Source organism: Schistocerca serialis, chromosome 7, assembly GCF_023864345.2.
Source record: "Schistocerca serialis cubense isolate TAMUIC-IGC-003099 chromosome 7, iqSchSeri2.2, whole genome shotgun sequence".
NCBI lineage: Eukaryota > Metazoa > Arthropoda > Insecta > Orthoptera > Acrididae > Schistocerca > Schistocerca serialis.
Genome location: NC_064644.1, coordinates 299,530,317 through 299,547,797, shown reverse-complemented (window position 1 = coordinate 299,547,797; position 17,481 = coordinate 299,530,317). Strand labels below are relative to the sequence as shown.

At 43.4% G+C, this 17,481-nt stretch overlaps 1 protein-coding gene across 1 annotated transcript in view; it reads left to right on the top strand.

Annotated features, from left to right (window-relative positions):
* Window positions 1–17,481, top strand: part of LOC126413030 (bumetanide-sensitive sodium-(potassium)-chloride cotransporter) — a 220,368-nt gene that overhangs the window by 197,139 nt on the left and 5,748 nt on the right. Inside the window, exons 15-16 of the mRNA XM_050082924.1 lie at window positions 4,105–4,214; window positions 4,929–5,043. Coding sequence (XP_049938881.1) covers window positions 4,105–4,214; window positions 4,929–5,043 — 225 coding nt within the window. The remainder of the gene's footprint in view (window positions 1–4,104; window positions 4,215–4,928; window positions 5,044–17,481) is intronic.

Sequence of the window (17,481 nt, the reverse complement as noted above, 5' to 3'; positions counted from 1 at the left end):
GACTAGCTCTTTTCTGAACTCCTAGTGGACTCTATTACCCTTGTGGATGTTATGGGACAGTTGATGGAATTCTGAAACCTATCCTATTGTCTCTGGCTATATTGCTAGATTGCGAAAAGGGTTTCACTTCTGGTAGTCTAGTATGTGCACCCTGTTCTCAAAATGGACTGCTCCTTAAACTAACAGTATCAACATCTCTGATGTACCGATAGTCTTATATACACACACACACACACACACACACACACACACACACACACACACACACACAAAAAAAAGTCTTTGAAAATTATTTGAAAATGTTGAACTAGATGTTGTCATATGATAGAATGACTATAAAGTGTGTGGTTTGCCTTGCTCAGCACCCATTTTCAATAATGCATTGCCTCAAGGATAGATGAAAATCAGAAGTAGTCAGTGGGATGTGGTTTACCTGTCACTTTTCATTGCACTGAGGTAGACTGCATTTTTTGTCCCATGCATCTTCCCACTATCATCTGTTAGAGTCCAGCAACTGCCATCTCCTGCCCTTTCAAATGCAGCATTCATATGATTAATGAACTTAGCTGCAACTACTGGACCACATTTTATGTGGTTATGACAACTAACAAGCTGTCTGTCCACATGAATGGCCACCACCAAACTGTGGCCAAGAGATAGCTGGAGCACCCAGTTGCAGAACATGTCACCCAGCATAAAGTGCTTATTTGAATGACTGCTACACAGCTTGTGCCTCCTGTATTCTTTCCACCAACACCAGCTTTTCTGAATTGTGCCAGTGGGAACCCTCCCTACAACAAATTCTTCGTTTCTGTAACACTACTGGTCCCAACCTTGTCCCTGTCCTCCCTGCCCAGTGCCCAGAGACAGTAGCCAAGTTTGTAACTTGTTGTTGTTGTTATTGTTATTGTTGTTGTTGTGTGAATGAGTGAGAGTTTTACTTCTGAGGAAAGACTTTCTCTGAAATCTTTCTCATTGGGCCTGTCTGCAACTCAGTGCCTCTTCTATGAGGTGAGTGCCTCTTCTATGAGGTGAGTAGCAATGTATCTTTTCTACATTGTTGTTATTTTCAGTGTACATTTAATTTACACTTTCTTCTTCAAGAGTCACCTAAAAGCATATTTGCAATGGCTTAACTCATGTCAACCACACAATTTAATTTTTCACTTGTCTCATTTTATTTGTCTGCACCAAACTTCCCCAATTCTCTGTTGTTCCCCACATTCACTATTAACTGTATTATTGTCTCCCAATATGATTAAATTCACATTCCATTTGATATATTGTAAATAACTGTTCCCCATTATTAAACATTTAATAACATGAAAGTTACACACAGTTGTAGATAAACAGCAGTTGTAGAGTAAGCAGCAGTTTTTGTGGTAACTGAAGAGGCCTGCAAAAGAAAAACTGCTAATCCAAAATAACATATATAGAGTAATTACACAATATATGTTTGGTTAGACTGATATAAAGGAACATTAATACAACAAGATAAAGCCACTTATATAGTACGCAGTGCTTTCTAGCAGTACATAGGGAACAATTTATTATCATCAAGTGGTGCTTCAAAAACACAACCGATTAAGTTATCAGACACGTCTGAACTAAACTGAGCCCTAGCACTTTCTTCCGCCAGACTCTTCAATTTTATTATGTCATTTTTACCTCAACAAACATAAATAGTACATATAAATTTGGTATTGGTCAATGTCAGTTTCTAATAGTTGATTCTTGGTGTTAATGTACACCTTGACCTGTGTTCCACATCCCTGAAGTGTGTCCTTCATAATGATATCTCTGGAACATGAACCATCTAATGAACAAATGAAATGAATAAAGTAAATTATTTCCATCACTGAGCTAGATTAATCATCTTTATAAATGTTTTGTCAATCTGCAGTGCATCTTCTGACCAGAAGATGAAATGAGGGTATATACCTTCCAAAACATCATTAATGTATTGGAAACTGATGTGACAAAAACATCTTTATGGAATTAATACATTGTTTCACTCTTATGAAAACGACAATTGCTACTCATCATACAGCGGAGACACTGAATCTCAGATACGCACAACAGAAAGACTGTTAGAAAGTGAGCTTAAGGCCAACAAGGCCTTGTCGAAAATAGACAAAAACAAAAAACGCACTCACAACTCACACTTATGACAACAATCATTGGCAGCTGACGACAGACTGCATGCAGCAGCACTTGATGGGAGAGGCAACTGAGTGGTGGGGGTAAGGAGGATGCTGTGACGGGGAGGGAGAGGGCTAGCAGGGTAAAAGTGGTGGATGGTAAAGTGCTGCTTGTGGGAGTGAGCAGGGATGATGTGGAGAGAGGGTGGGGCAGCTAGGTGCAGTCTGGAGGTTAGATGGTGGGTCGGGGAGGGGGGGGGGGGGGGGGGTAGTGGAGAAGGAAAGAAGTAAAAAGACTGGGTGCATTGGTGGAATAGAGGGGCTGTAGGGCTGGAATGGGAACAGGTAAGGGGCTAGATGGATGATCACAATGACTAATGAAGGTTGAGGCCAGGAGGGTTACGGGAATGTAGGGTATGTTGCAGGGAGAGGGAGAGTTTCCACCTACACGGTTCAGAAAAGCAGGTGTTAGTGGGAAGGATTCAGATGGCAAAGGCTGCAAGGCAGTCATTGAAATGAAGAATGTCACATTGGGCAGCATGCTGCAAATCAGATCTCCTGTGCCTTGTCTTTCCAGTTACCCACCACCTCCCAAAGTCCCACTGTCTGGCCACAGAGCAGCATTCCCCTTGTGATTCAGTACCACCAAGAACTGGAGCAACTGAATTACATTCTCCACCAGAGTTTCAACCACCTCTTGTCATGCCCTACCTACTAAGACTCCCCTGCCATAGTCGTATTCCACCTCCCACTGAACCAGCACAATATCCTTGTCCACCCCTACACAACTCCTGCTCCCAACCCCTAGCCTCATGGCTCATATCCCTGTAACAGATGTAGGTGCATGACCTGTCCCATACATCCTCCCACCACCACCTACTCCAGTCTGCTAAAAAACATCACCTATCCCATCAAATGCACGGCTACCTGCGGAACAAGTCATGTGATCTACAAGTTAACCCACAACCACTGTGCTAAATTCTATGTGTAGGCAACACAACCAACAAGCTAGCTGTCTGCATGAATGGCCACCAACAAACTGTGGCCAAGAAACAGCTGGATCACCCTGTTGTTGAGCACACTAGCCAACATGACATTCTTCATTTCAGTGACTGCTACACAGCCTGTGCCACTGGATCCTTCCCACCAACAACAGCTTTTCTGCATTGCACAGGTGGGAACTCTCCCTGCAATATACCCTACATTTCTGTAACCCTCCTGGCCTCAACCTTCGTTAGTCATTGTCCTTACCCCCCTAGCCCCTTTCCTGTTCCAATTCCAGAAGTACCCAGCCCTCTATTTCAGCAGTGCACCCATTCCTTTTACATCTCTCCTTTTCCACAACCCCTCTCCCCCACTGCAGCTACCCTCTCTCCATCTCATCCCTGCTCACTCCCACAAACAGCACTTTACCATTCCCCACCCTTACCCTGCTATCTCCCCCCCCCCCCCCCCCTCTGCCCCAGCCTCCTCCTCACCCCCACCAACCAGCTGCCTCTTGCATCATGTGCTGCTGCTCACAGTCAAACTCCAGCTGGCAGAGATTGTAATCACATGTGCATTTTTTTTTGTCTATTTTTGACAAATGCCTTGTTGGCTGAAAGTTCACTTTCTGACAGTCATTTTATTGTGTCTGTCTGCGACTCAGCATCTCCACTATATGGTGAGTAGCAGCTGTCTTTTTCATAATACTGTTAGATTCCATTCTGGATTTTCCATTGTTTAATACGTTGTTTCTCTCCATAAGTACAGTCAGTACAGTAGTTATATCTTATTTGTCAACCACTTAATTCAGCTGTATTATTTACTGAAAAATATACTCATACATCATTGTTTGAAAATAAGTATTGGTGAATGCTCCCTCTATTGTTGACTTCTTTTCAATAACCTGAAAATAGAGTTTTAGCTACTAAAATTATATCTTTATTTCTGAAATAAACATGCACTGATGTATTTGTTTTAGGGCAGACAGTGGCAAGGAAATCCCACTTGACCTACTCACCAGCATGACCAAATTTGACACAAAGCAACCAAAGGGCACAATTGATGTATGGTGGCTGTATGATGACGGAGGTAAGTCAGATGTTGAATTATCTCTTCAAGCATTTAAACAGCAGAATGATTTATTTCAAAGATACTGCAAACCAATGGACATAACTCACTGGCTTCCATTCAAAACAAATAAATCTTATGTCTACATGCATAATCGTAAATTGTGTTTTGGCTGCTCTTTTGCTTGGCTCTTTGGAGTTGATGCAGTCTCCCGGTGTAGATAAATATATATCAGTTATTTTACTACTTATGTTCTTTCAGTGTTCTGTTCTAGATGCTACTTCAGGGTGTTTTCATGAAATACTTTAGCATTTACAGTTGGCCAATACTTACTGTAGCTTCCTGGCTTTCAATAGTGAAGTTTATGCACTTTTGTTGAGGCAGCTTAATCTCTCTCAGAAGCTGTAGCATTTTCTTTCATCTGTACTACTATTCTTCCACACAAAGTTTAACTTTTATTTTCAGTTAGTTCAATAAGCAGATCTTTTCATCTTTCTTCAGATTTTAAAATCCCATGCTTGACTGATATTACTACACAGGGAGACTGTATTTTAGAGATATTTTCCATAATTTACATTTGTTTCTTTTCACATCCTTACTGGCCTGTTTGTAAATAAGCCAGACAGCTTTTTTTAATGAATTTTTTTCTTACAATGCTAATCATTAGATGTAACTCAATATTTTAAAAATTTTAGAGGTGCAGATTTGTAATAAAATTTTCATTCTTGCTCTTAGGTCTTACAATCCTGCTGCCATACATAATCAGCACAAGAAGCAACTGGTCAAGCTGTAGGTTGAGGGTGTTTGCCCTTGCCAATCACAAAAATGATCTTGACCTTGAGCAAAAAAAGTAGGTTTTCTTTGCAGCAGTTTTTATTTATTTATTTATTATATATGAGTTCCATACACCCTGAATGTGGGAGGTGTTAATTACAGTCACAAAATACTTTGATAGAGTACGTATGAATAAAGTAGTTATCTAGACTGTTAATGAATGTATTATTGTGAGATTTAGAGGGAGGATAGACAACCAAAGATTTCCCTTCTGCTGACCCATTTGGCACACCAGAGAAGCCAAATGATGTCGAGTCGAGTTGGTATGTTCGTGGTAAAGATGTGCGCCACATTTTCCTGTTCTTTTGTTTTATTTGTCATAGTTTTCAACTGTGGTAATAATAAATAGTTTGTGTGAAAGTGGGAATTATTCCTAGACATTTCTGGGGCTCTGCCACAATCATCTGAACAATGGTGACAAATTTTTGGCTGTCTATCTACGATGAGTTTGAAGGAATATGGCATAGTTGTAGGTAAACAACTAGAATTCTCTCATATACATTTATTCACACTTAGCGTCTACACAGATACAAGTCCAGAGGCTAACTGCCGTTAGCGTCCAACATGCTCTCCAAAGCCCTCTCCCCAAAGATAGCACACTTACGCACAGAACAAATATCGATTTTTATGGCGCTCTACGCCACATAGCCCCCCCCCCCCCCTTCCCGCGCAGTATGGAGTACGTCCCTGTGAATGGGGGTGGGGGGGGGGGAGAAGTTAGGAAGGTAACACACAGTTCTTCTGCGTCAGGCAGAAGCGGTCGACTGGTAGGAGACCGGGGGGTGAAGCCCGGTACGTCGACGGTGAAGTCAGCAAGCGACGCCGGCGGCTGAAGACGATGTCCCATCCTGGAGTGAAGGTGTAGCACTTCGTCAGCCGGCAGGCGGAGAATCACCTTGCCAGAAGGCCTAACAAAGGCACGCAAATTGCCACACGCAGCACTTCTGCTCAATTTAAAGCGGCGCACCACACGAGATTCTGCACTTCCTCCCTCAATATTGTCACACGCGAGTACCACACACACTGTATCGCCATCTACGACCACAGATAATTTATATATGTCATCAGGGTGCACATGTGTTGTGAATTTTTGGATGGCACCTGTACGAGCAATGGTAGGGAGGCAGGGAGGTGTGGGAAAGCCATGGCAGGGGGAAGCATCCGCTAAGAGGGGGATGGCAGGTGCACTAGACTGTGCAGGAGACAACCTCGGGCGATCAGCAGACAGACGAGGGAGTGTGACCGAAGGCAATGAGGAGCCAGCATGGGTTGAACGGTGTGACAAAGAGCTGTCACACGAAGATGGTAACACAATGGTAGAATCCGAGTGGTTGGCAGTTTGACTGCGAGGGCTGTGAGGAGTGAAGCCCCGAAAAGATTGGCCACTCGAATTAGATGAACGCGGAGAAGGAGCAGTGATCGGCTGAGAAACACGCTGTGGAAAATCAATACCCAAATGCATGGTGTGGGAAGATGGATGGCCGCTCGAAGCAGGAGTGGGAGAAATAGGGGCAGAATCAGGGAGGTTCACCTGAGGCTCAATGGAAGCTGGTTTCACTCGGTTGAGTGAGACCGTGGTTACAGAGTCTTTTATGAGGAGATCCATGTTATTCTCAGAGCGTTTGACGACCATGTAAGGACCTGTGTAGGGCAACTGAAGTGGGGCTTTGACTGAGTCGTCTCTGAGAAACACGTACTCACAAGAGTCTAGCGTGCGCGGTACATACACGCGCGGAGGTGTATGAGCAGCCGGAGGTGGCGGCTGAATTTTGCTGCAGTGCAAGCGCACCCACTCGAGAAGTGAAGGGAATTCAGAGGGCCGTGGAAGTGGGGTCGGAGTGACTAATTCTCCAGGCAAAACCAGAGGTTGGCCATATACAAACTCGGCTACAGACCCCTTGAGGTCTTCCTTGAAAGTCGCACGAAGTCCAAGAAACACGAAGGGCAGTGCCTCTGTCCATAGTGAGTCATGGCAACGCAGGGCAGACTTCAGGGTGCGATGCCATCGCTCTACAAGCCCATTGCTTTGGGGGTGGTATGCAGAAGTATGAATTTTGACAATACCACACATTTTACATAAGTCAGAGAAAACTGAAGACTCGAATTGTTGCCCCTGGTCAGTGGTGAGGTAAACAGGTGAGCCAAATCTAGAGATCCACGAATCTAAGAATGCTCGACTTACTGTCTCAGAGGTAATGTTCAGAATAGGCACAGCCTCAGCCCACCGAGTCATCCTGTCAATAGCTGTAAACAAGTAACGGAAACCCTCAGAGGGGGGGCAAAGGGCCTACGAGGTCGACATGAACATGGTGAAACCGGCCTGGAGGTTGGGCAAAACAGCCAAGGGGTGGAGAAGTGTGCTTGGAAACTTTGTTCTGTTGACACACCATGCATGCCCTTGCCCAAGACTGACAGTCACGGCGTATGTTTCTCCAGACAAACCGTTCAGCTACCAGACGGGTGGAGGCTTTGACACAGGGGTGTGCTAATGTGAGTAGTTTGTCAAAGACCTGGCGTTGAAGGGGCTTAGGAATGAATGGCCACAATGTACCAGTCGATTCATCACACCACACTAAGTCAGATATGCCAGGGAAAGTAGAGCGTACCGGTTGGAGAGAGGAGCTGTGGTCTGAAATTAACTGCTTGGTATCGAGGTCTGCCGATTGCAACCGAGGTAGGTCCGTTAAGTCAATTAAGGTTGTGACAGCACCAACATGTGAGAGAAAATCAGCGACCACATTGTCCGCTCCTCAGATGTAGCGAATGTCATTTGTAAGTTGCAAGATGTAATCGATGTGACGAAAGCGTCGTGGGGGCGGATCAGCCGCAGGATTTTTTATGGCATGAACCAACGGCTTGTGATCAGTGAGCACATAGAAATCTCGTCCCTCAACATCAGTTCTGAAGTGTCTTATGGCCTCGTAAACTGCAAGTAGTTCTCTGTCGAATGCTGAGTATTTCTTCTGCGCGTTGTTTAGCTTTTTTGAGAAAAACTGCAGGGGGGTCGTAACATCGTTGTATGTCTGACTCAGTACTGCGCCGATAGCATTGTCACTAGCGTCAGTAGTGATAAACATTGTGGCATCCGCCTGTGGGTGAGCAATAGTGACAGCGGAGGCCAACAGCTGTTTGAGTTCATTAAATGCCTTGTCCATGTCTGGTGTCCATGGTACCTGGCGGGTGCCAGAAGTTTGTGGGCCAGCGAGAGCATCTGTGAGAGGAGCCTGCATCGCAGAAGCGGCTGGCAAATGTTTCTGGTAATAATTAACTGTTCTGATGAACCTGCGTAATTCCCTGTAGGTCTGAGGGCGTAGCATCTCGAGAACAGGCTTGATCTTGTCCTGTGGTGGTGTCAGACCGTCCGATGACACAACATAACTTAGGAATGTGACGGATGACTGGTGCAATTGAGTCTTTTTATTGTTCAGTTCAATACCAGTGGCTGCTAAAATATCTGTCACGACTTGAACACGCTCCTCACTCTGTTCTAAAATAGAAGCAAAAACCAATATGTCGTCCATATATACGAAACAAAAGTCTAGATGGGATAAAGTTTGATTGATGAAACGCTGCCACGTTTGGGGTGCATTTTTCAACCCAAACGGCATAAATTTGTATTGGAACAGCCCGAAGGGAGTGGTTATGGCAGTCTTTTCAATGTCCTCCGGAGCCATAGGAATCTGATGAAATGTGTGCTTACAGTCCAAAACAGAGAAGTACTTTGCACCTGCGAGTGCATGATTGAAGTCTGCGATGTGTGGGACCGGATATTTATAAATGATGGTGCAGGCATTTAAACGCCTAAAGTCTCCAACCATACGCCAAGTACCGTCTTTCTTTTGGTCAAACAGGATAGGACTAGCCCAGCAACTGGAAGAAGGAAGGTTCAATTATTCCCTTTTGTAACAGATCGTCCAATTGTTCTTTTGCAATTTTCATAAATTCCGGCTTGAGGCGGCGTGGACGTTGCGATATGGGCGGCCCATTGGTTAGACGTAACCGATGAACTGTGCCGTTAGTGACTACTGCAATACATGGCGCGGCACTATAGTAGATGTCCGTGAAGCGGAGCAGGCAGTGGCGGACGGGCCAAGCTGTGGCGCTGAGAGCACGGAAGTACAGGTGTGCCACCCGCTCATAGGCTGCGTAAAGGCCGCACACGTGTTAACATGGGCGAGGTTGGTACACTGGTTCTTGGTAGCGGGCCATGCCGCTACGAGCGCTGTAGGCACGAGTGGGCGTGGCCGGACAGCAGATGGCCGTAGTTCATTGCCACAAGCTTGGCAAGTTAATTTTCCATTTGGAACGCAAGGAGCATGAGCACTCGGGCATACCCTATCATTACGAAAGGGGGTGCTGACACAGTTTACAGAGTTCACAACATTGTCGTTAACGTGCGCGGGCACGGGAACACTAGATTGGCACGGACTGACCTTGTCTGTAGCTGACGAGTCGTCTGCTTGTAGTGCCGCGAGGCGTTGTTTTGTGGAGGCCAACTCGTGGTGTATGTCGCAGAGATGCAGCAGCATTTCCATACGTTCCATCCGCAACTTAGAAGACTTGGCGCACTCCACTAGCCACTTGTTTGTCCAAGATTGCAGCTCCAAGGATAGGTTTACACACTTCTTAGCACAGCACACATGTTTGGTGTTAGCCAAACTGTCACTCGGCAAAGCGAAAGGAATATGTTTGTTAAGGGAGGGGTAAAACAGTATTTTGCACAAAATCTAGTGACAACTGATAGTGCTTGAGGAAATCAATTCCGAGAATAGGTTCTTCCATTGTTGACACTAGAAACGTCCACTCCAGCTTGCACTCGGGCGAAAGTTTCACTGTGTACAAAGTGGAGCCCGAACACTGTAGGGTAGACAAGTTCACTGCACAAAGTACTGTTTTGTGTGGTTGCACTTTATTGGTTGCTAGGCGAACCGGCAGCAAAGAGACGTCTGCACCAGTGTCTACTAGAAAACATACGCCTGATCATAAATGGCGAACATAGACTCGACCACACTTACTGTTATTGTCCGAAACGGAGTGCAACGTGGGATGGTGCCCGTTGTTTACATCACAGGAGGTGGCACCGTAGCCTACCTGCGGTTGGAGTTTGGGTAAGAGCACGGTGACTGGCATTTGTGAGCTTGCTCCCCGAATCTCACGTGGAAGAAACAGTAAGGTTGGGCGGGCCTGTGCCCTTGTGGTAGTTGCTAGATGACGGAGTATGTGCCCCAGAGTCTTCCACAGAGGTCGATGCACTGTCGTTGCGAGGAGTTGAAGGTGCAGGCAGGGCGGCTAGTTTAAAAAACTTGTTATCAGCAGCACCAGACAAGGGCGTGGTGTCAGAAAGCGTCTTAGTGCGGTCACGTCCAGAATGCAGTGCACGGAGCTCACGTTGCCTGGCGGAGTATGCTCTGTCGGCGGCGCGTAAACGTTCATTTACTGGCCTATCTTCATATGCAGAGATTGCAGTCTGGACAGGCAAAGGCAGCTTTTCAGTCCAGATTTCTGCGAGCGTGTCATCAGGCATAACTTGCTCATCGACGAGAAGACGGATGCACTGCCACAGCTGGGATGGAGACCTGTCGCCGAGACGCTCTTCGTAGATGAGCTGTCGCACATTTTCTCTCCTGGTTTTAGAGACGCGCTCCAGTATCGTTTGTTTCGCCACAGCATACTTCCCTGCTAGGGGGGATGCTTTGACCAGATCATAAATTAAATCGACGCGGTCGTGAAGATGGTTCATGAGGCAGGCGAAGCGTGCGTCGTCGTCCAAAGCACAGACATTGAATGTTTGCTCAACCAGGTTAAACCAGAACTCTGGGTGAGCGGGTTTGAAGTCTGGTAATTTCGGCAGATTCGGCACTGCAGTCACTGTGGAGGTGTGCCTATTACTTCGGACGGAAGTAGAGCATGCAGAAGATTGCGAGTCCGAATTATTGGCGTCCCGTAATGCGGGAATCGTGAAATTCACTTGACGCCGGGGGGGGGGGGGGGGGGAGGGGGGCGGCTGAGAAGCAACGGACGCTCAAACGGTGTGAGGATCGTAGTCAAAATGTGCATTCTCATTGACGTGGTAGCTCGGAGAGAAGCCACAAGTGCTTAAGTATGCCGGTGAATGTCCGTTATGCACACAGTATTCACTCGACCGTGAGTGGTGGGGCTAGTTGTAGATGTCGGAGTAATTACTATCCAGCACAGAATTGTTGACCTGATTAGAAGGATCCCACACACGTCCACTAGGATGCACACTCGGTGTGATATTTGCTGTTTGGCGAGCATTGAACACCTGTCGACTAGCCGGTGCGGAAGGATACACACGTGGCGGGAACTGATTCGAGTTTGAATTTACTACTGGATTTTCCAAAGTAGCAAAACCTCACTCGACGCCACAAACTGTATTGAATTGTGTGTTCGACACAGGAGTAGAAATGTTCCAACCAACACTCTGTGGAGAACACGTGGGAAGGTCCAGGCTAACAAAGCCAGAGTCCACGACTGTTGGCGGTTGGAAGAAACTGGCGGCACTCGATGAATTCCACTGCATGTTCTGGCTGAAGGATTCAGACGATTCTTGCGGCATGTCCACTATGATGGCAGGAGTGCTGGAGAGATGTTGCTGGAATCCGGGTGGCGGTGAATGCTGAAAGGCCATTGTCTGGAGCTGAACAAAGGCCCTCGCGATCGCGGAGAAACCCGATGCGGTAGGCGCATAAATAACCTTCAGGCGGTAACTCGGACGCGTATTACACACAAACGGGGTCACCAGTGAGGGAATATGGTATAGTTGTAGGTAAACAACTAGAATTCTCTCATATACAGTTTTATTCACACTTAGCGTCTACACAGATACAAGTCCGGAGGCTAACTGCCGTTAGCATCCAACATGCTCTCCAAAGCCCTCTCCCCAAAGATAGCACACTTACGCACAGAACAAATATCGATTTTTATGGCGCTCTACGCCACAAGTTTTATTGTGCATCATTTTTGCCTGCAATGGTGTAATGTGATAAGATTCTTTTTATTTTGGATCTACCACAAAGGTTCACATATTGATAGTTATCAGTAGTAGCAGAACAATAATTTTAGACATGATGATGAAAGAAGAGCAAAATATTGAATAAAAAAAGCTATAAGATAAAACAAGTTATAACACGGAAGACTAACTTGTAACTCATAATGACAAGTGTATCTATGCATTACTTCTGAAAATTCATAACATATTCATTTGTGCTATTTTGCAATATTGTTGAGAGGAGAATCATGCTGATAATATATCAAGTAAAAGAATTGCTCCACAAACATGGAAAAGCAGATAAAAATATAGCCTATGGGACCAGTTAAAACCATTCAATTTTTACGTAGGTTAAGTTTTGAAAATTCCAAATTACAGAATATACCCAAGAATGTGTCAGAGAAGTTGTGGCTTTACTTTTCAGTAAAAGTAACAAACATGTAGTAAGACAACATTTATTCAAAGAGTCATTTTCAGAAACAGGGTTAGAAGAAATGTGCAATTTATTGTGCACAGATTACGGAACAAAACTGCAATGACCACTGACATTTGTTATTGTTTTGTCCAACATAAAAAATCTAAATTTGAAAATAAATAGTTATATAGAATGTGAAGAGGATTATGATGGTGATGGGGGTGGTGATGGTGGTGGTGATCCAGTCCAAAAGGGTGATAATAAAAAACTGTGTTTTGTAGAGAAAAAGACGAAGAAAATGCCAAATCAGTAGCAGATGATAAAAGTCGAACATAATTCTCACAGAGTCCACTTGATCAATGCAAATTTTATGTTGTTTCATGACAATGATGCCAAAGATCTCATCAAAGTTTAAATTACTTTTTAAAATGTCTGCTATGCCTCTCCTTTGACTGTCCCTCAAAACTGAAAATCTATTTCACAGACATTTTCTTGATGATAGAATGCACACTGTTTCCAAAATTTTCACATATCATTGATGTAACTTCACTTTTTGGCACATTGTGCTGACCTATTTTTAAAACCGTAGAGGGATCACCATTCCCACTCTCACTTTACAAACAGTAACTTTTGAGATAATAAATGGGACATTTTCAATTTCTTTGTAAAGTTATCACATTTAAACATCCTTAATCTTTTATGTTCCTTGTAGCCATAGCACTTCTAAGTTAAGGTGTATGTTGAGTGTAATCTTGCAAATGCTTCTGCATGAAATGGAACAGTTTACAACAGAAATAACGATGATGATGATGATGATGATGATGATGATGATGATGATGGCGATGATGATTACGAGGACGATGCACCTAGTAATAGTGTCTGATACACTACATTCTGAAACACAAATTAAATACAGACTCTGCGAACATTCTAGAACATTTATTTACTTCGAACAGTGGAAAATCCAGGACGGAATGTAACAATATTATGAAAAGAAAAGTTGCCACTCACCATATTGTGAAGATGCTGAGTCACAGATAGGCATAACAAAAAGACTGTCACAAATAAAGCTTTTGGCCCATAAGGCCTTTATTAGTTGCCTGTGACTGCAGTCATGTGTGGGGGGGGGGGGGGGGGGGGGGGGGAGGGGGGCGGTCTATTTCTGATGAAGGCCTTACAAGCCGAAAGCTTTATTTGTGACAGTCTTTTCGTTCTGCCTGGCTGTGACTCATTTATTTACTTCATTACGATACATACAAGTAACTTCCTTAGTGCATCTTGCAAATAGATTAAGTAGTGTCAGACAATAACCTCAAGAATATTACGCCGTATCTTTAAAATCAAGGGGTATCAGTGTTTCTATGACTGTATCCCTTCTTGACGTAACAGGTGGCTCCTCTTTTCTTCATACCTGAACTACAGTAACTGGATGCTAAGTTATATCGAATCATTTTCAGCATCCCTATTGTAGTGGTGAAATGATATTCAGATGAACATATTACATCAACAGAAATTTTAGGCTAATGAATTCATTGATTTCATTATATTATATTCTGTCTCCCTTACTCAACCTCTCACTTTTTTACTACTGGAGTTAATTTTATTTGGCTTGTGGTTTTATTTATTTAGATATGATTATATATGTGTAGCAGCAAGTAAGTCGGTACGTGGTAACTAGTAACTTTGCTTTACGATGTTAAAGTTTGGATTTGCAATGTTCAGACTTATATAAAACTGAAACTGAGAGCTGATGGCAGTACACAAAATTATTTGTAACAAGTTGGTATGGTTTTGATTCAATGTTATTACACTGTCTTTACTTAGTAATTCTTTCTCCATAAAAGCAAGTAACTTTGAGTAATGTTGAATAAATACTTCACTTTGGCTGTATGAGTCACACTAGCACACATATGTTAAGTTCAGACATGGAGTGGGAGAGGGAATAAACACTTTTATCATAAATGTGGCACCCCATGGATCAAATTATTGCTTTTTCACATCTGCTCTGGGAACATTCACTTGCTACTGTAACGTAACCAAGAAAGAAAGAAAACTGTATCTAAACTCACTACCTTGCATTGTATTCAGAAAAGTCAGTAATGAAATTCAAATGATCGTTACAGCACTGAATATTGTTTACGTTATGCAGTGGATTTTTGAATACTGTTAATTAGAATAGGTGCGCAGCTAGCCCGCATTCTCTTAATCTCAGGGAAAAAATGTAAAATATTGCTTTAGTTTCACAGAGCAGACCTTGCCACAAAATGTGAAAATGATAAAGTCATAACACAGTTATTCGTTATATTTTTTGTGGCTGCATAGAACATGTCACACAGCACCTTCCAAATCAAACTGAGAAATGTACTGAATAATATGATATAGTCTGCTGATACTGCGGGAAGCTGTAAGAAAATGTTAGATATTATTATGTTACCTCGCTTTACCGGTTAGGCGACTGTGATGCCTGAAATAAATATTTTTTAAATGTACCGCGTCTGCGGCCATTGCCCTCGCAGATTGGTACAGTGGCTTCCACTAAATTAAATGCTGAAAATGTCTAAATTATTTATGGGATGAATGGCTGGCAACTTTACAAATTATTTTAAAAACATATTTGCTCAAGCTCTATATATTCAAACAAAAAGGCATTAATTTTACACACCTTTTTACAACAACTCGCCTAATGGCGGATCTCAAGCTTCATGAACAAAAGATTCACAGCTAGCATATACATTTGCTTAACACGCAAGTGTTACACGTAACAAGACCCAAAGAGAACAGAGAGATTATTACAATGCTTTTTACTATTTATACATGTACTGAATTGTCCTTTTTATCCGAGGCACAGATCATAATCACTAATTCATTTAACAAGATAATAATATGTCATGGATTCAAAGTTAAAAAATGCATAAAAGTCAAATAATTATGAATGTTCTACATACACACATAATACATTCGTGAAATGTTTATACAGTCTTGCTTTATTGTTTCACTTGGTCTTGTTTATTCATGTTTAAATTATTTCTCTTTTGCCATGTGCGTGGCACTATATCGATACATGTTAACTGGTCTTACACACACGGAAAAAATTCTATCGCACGCTTTTTACGATGACTGGCCAGGAGATGTTACAATTACCATATAATATTTTTGTGCAATATATTTACTTTGACCTTTTTGCCAACATTTTTCATTATAGTTACTTTAATATTAATAGCCTGAAATTTGAGTTTACTCTACACAATGGGCTGCCCTCACAGCAATGATCACAGGGATACGCCCAATAGTGGTAGTCCTCTCATCCCCATCCCCTTAATTGTTTCTAATGAGTTGTAAAATGCCACAAGTCAAAAGTATCACTAGCAACCAAACATGTCAGTGTTGTAACTGACAGAAAGAGTCATTTTTTTCCATATCATCATCAAATGATGACTTTGGAAATGTCATATTGTCACAAAGGTAGCGTACAAGTTCATATAATTTATGTATGAAGTTTTAATACATAACTTATTTAATTACAAATGTTAATAGATAATATACACTGATCAGCCAGAACACTATGACAACCTACCTAATAGCCGGTTATGTCCACCTTCAGCATGGATAACAGTGATGATGCATCATGGTATGGAAGCAATGTGGCTGTGGTAGGTCACTGGAGGAATCTGGCACCACATCTGCACACACAAGTCACCTAATTCCTGTAAATTCTGGGGAGAGGGACGGTGGGGGGATGAAGAGCTCTGATGTCACATTCAATCACATCATCCCATATGTGATCAATCTGGTTCAGATCTGGTGAGTTGGGGGGGGGGGGGGGGGGGGGCAGCACATCAACTGAAGCTTGCCACTGCATTCTTCAATCATGTTCAGGGCCTTGTGACAGGGTGCATCATCTTGCTGAAAAATTCCACTGCCTTCGGGAAACATGATTGTCATGAAGGGATGTATGTGGTCTGCAACCAGTGTACATCATTGGCCTTCATGGTGCCTTGCATGAGATCCCCTAGACCCATGGATGCCCTCGTGAATGTTGCCCAGAGCATAATGGAGCCACTGCCAGCTTGTCCTACCCAGCATTACATGTGTCAAGGAACTGTTCCCCTAGAAGATGATGGATTTCAGGATTCATTGGACCACGCAATGCTCTGTCACTAGGCCAATGTCAAGCACCAATGATCATGCCCCGTTTTAGTAGTAGTTGCCGAATTTGTGGTGTTATCATTAGCACATGCATGGGAAGGCCCATCGTTAGGAGACTTCAGGGCACTGTGTGTTCAGACTCTGCCCAGCATTAAAGTCTTATGTTAGTTCCACCACAGTTTGCCACTTGTCCTGTTTTATGTCTGCCCAGCCTACGACATCCGACATCTGTAATGACAGGTGGCCATCCGACCCCATAGTGTCTAGATGTGGCATCACCTTCGCTTCACCAGCTGTTGAAGACAATCACCACAGCACTCCTCGAATACCCAACTAGTTGTGCAGGTTCTGAAATGCTTGTGCCAAGCCTCTGGGCCATCACACTCTGCCCTTGGTCAAACTCAGGTAGGTTGTGCACCTTCCCCATTCTATACAAGGACAACAGACTCACTGATACTACATGCACCATGCATGTGTCTGACTAGCAGACATTCCTCGCCAGGTGATGCTGCTATCACCTGTATGGGCGGTCATAGTGTTCTGGCTGACCAGTGTATACAGCTTAGAATTCTTTCTAACTTTCTATTGACGTGACCCACCGATCTGTAATCAATCGCAACACCTCAAAACACAAACAAACGAAGTATATTTGTATGTTTTTTTTGTTGAAGTTTACCAGGTCTCTCTGTCTTTATACTGTAGCCCTCATGCTGTCAGTACTGTTTCCCGTCCCACGTACCATCATATCAGGATTCTCTTTTCCATACCCTTTACACACAAACCTATATCATCTACTACTTGTCTAAGATATGCTCTTGGCTGAACAAGTTTGTGGCCTGATACTTGCTTTTTAATTCTTGCTGTAACAAATAAGCTACACCTCT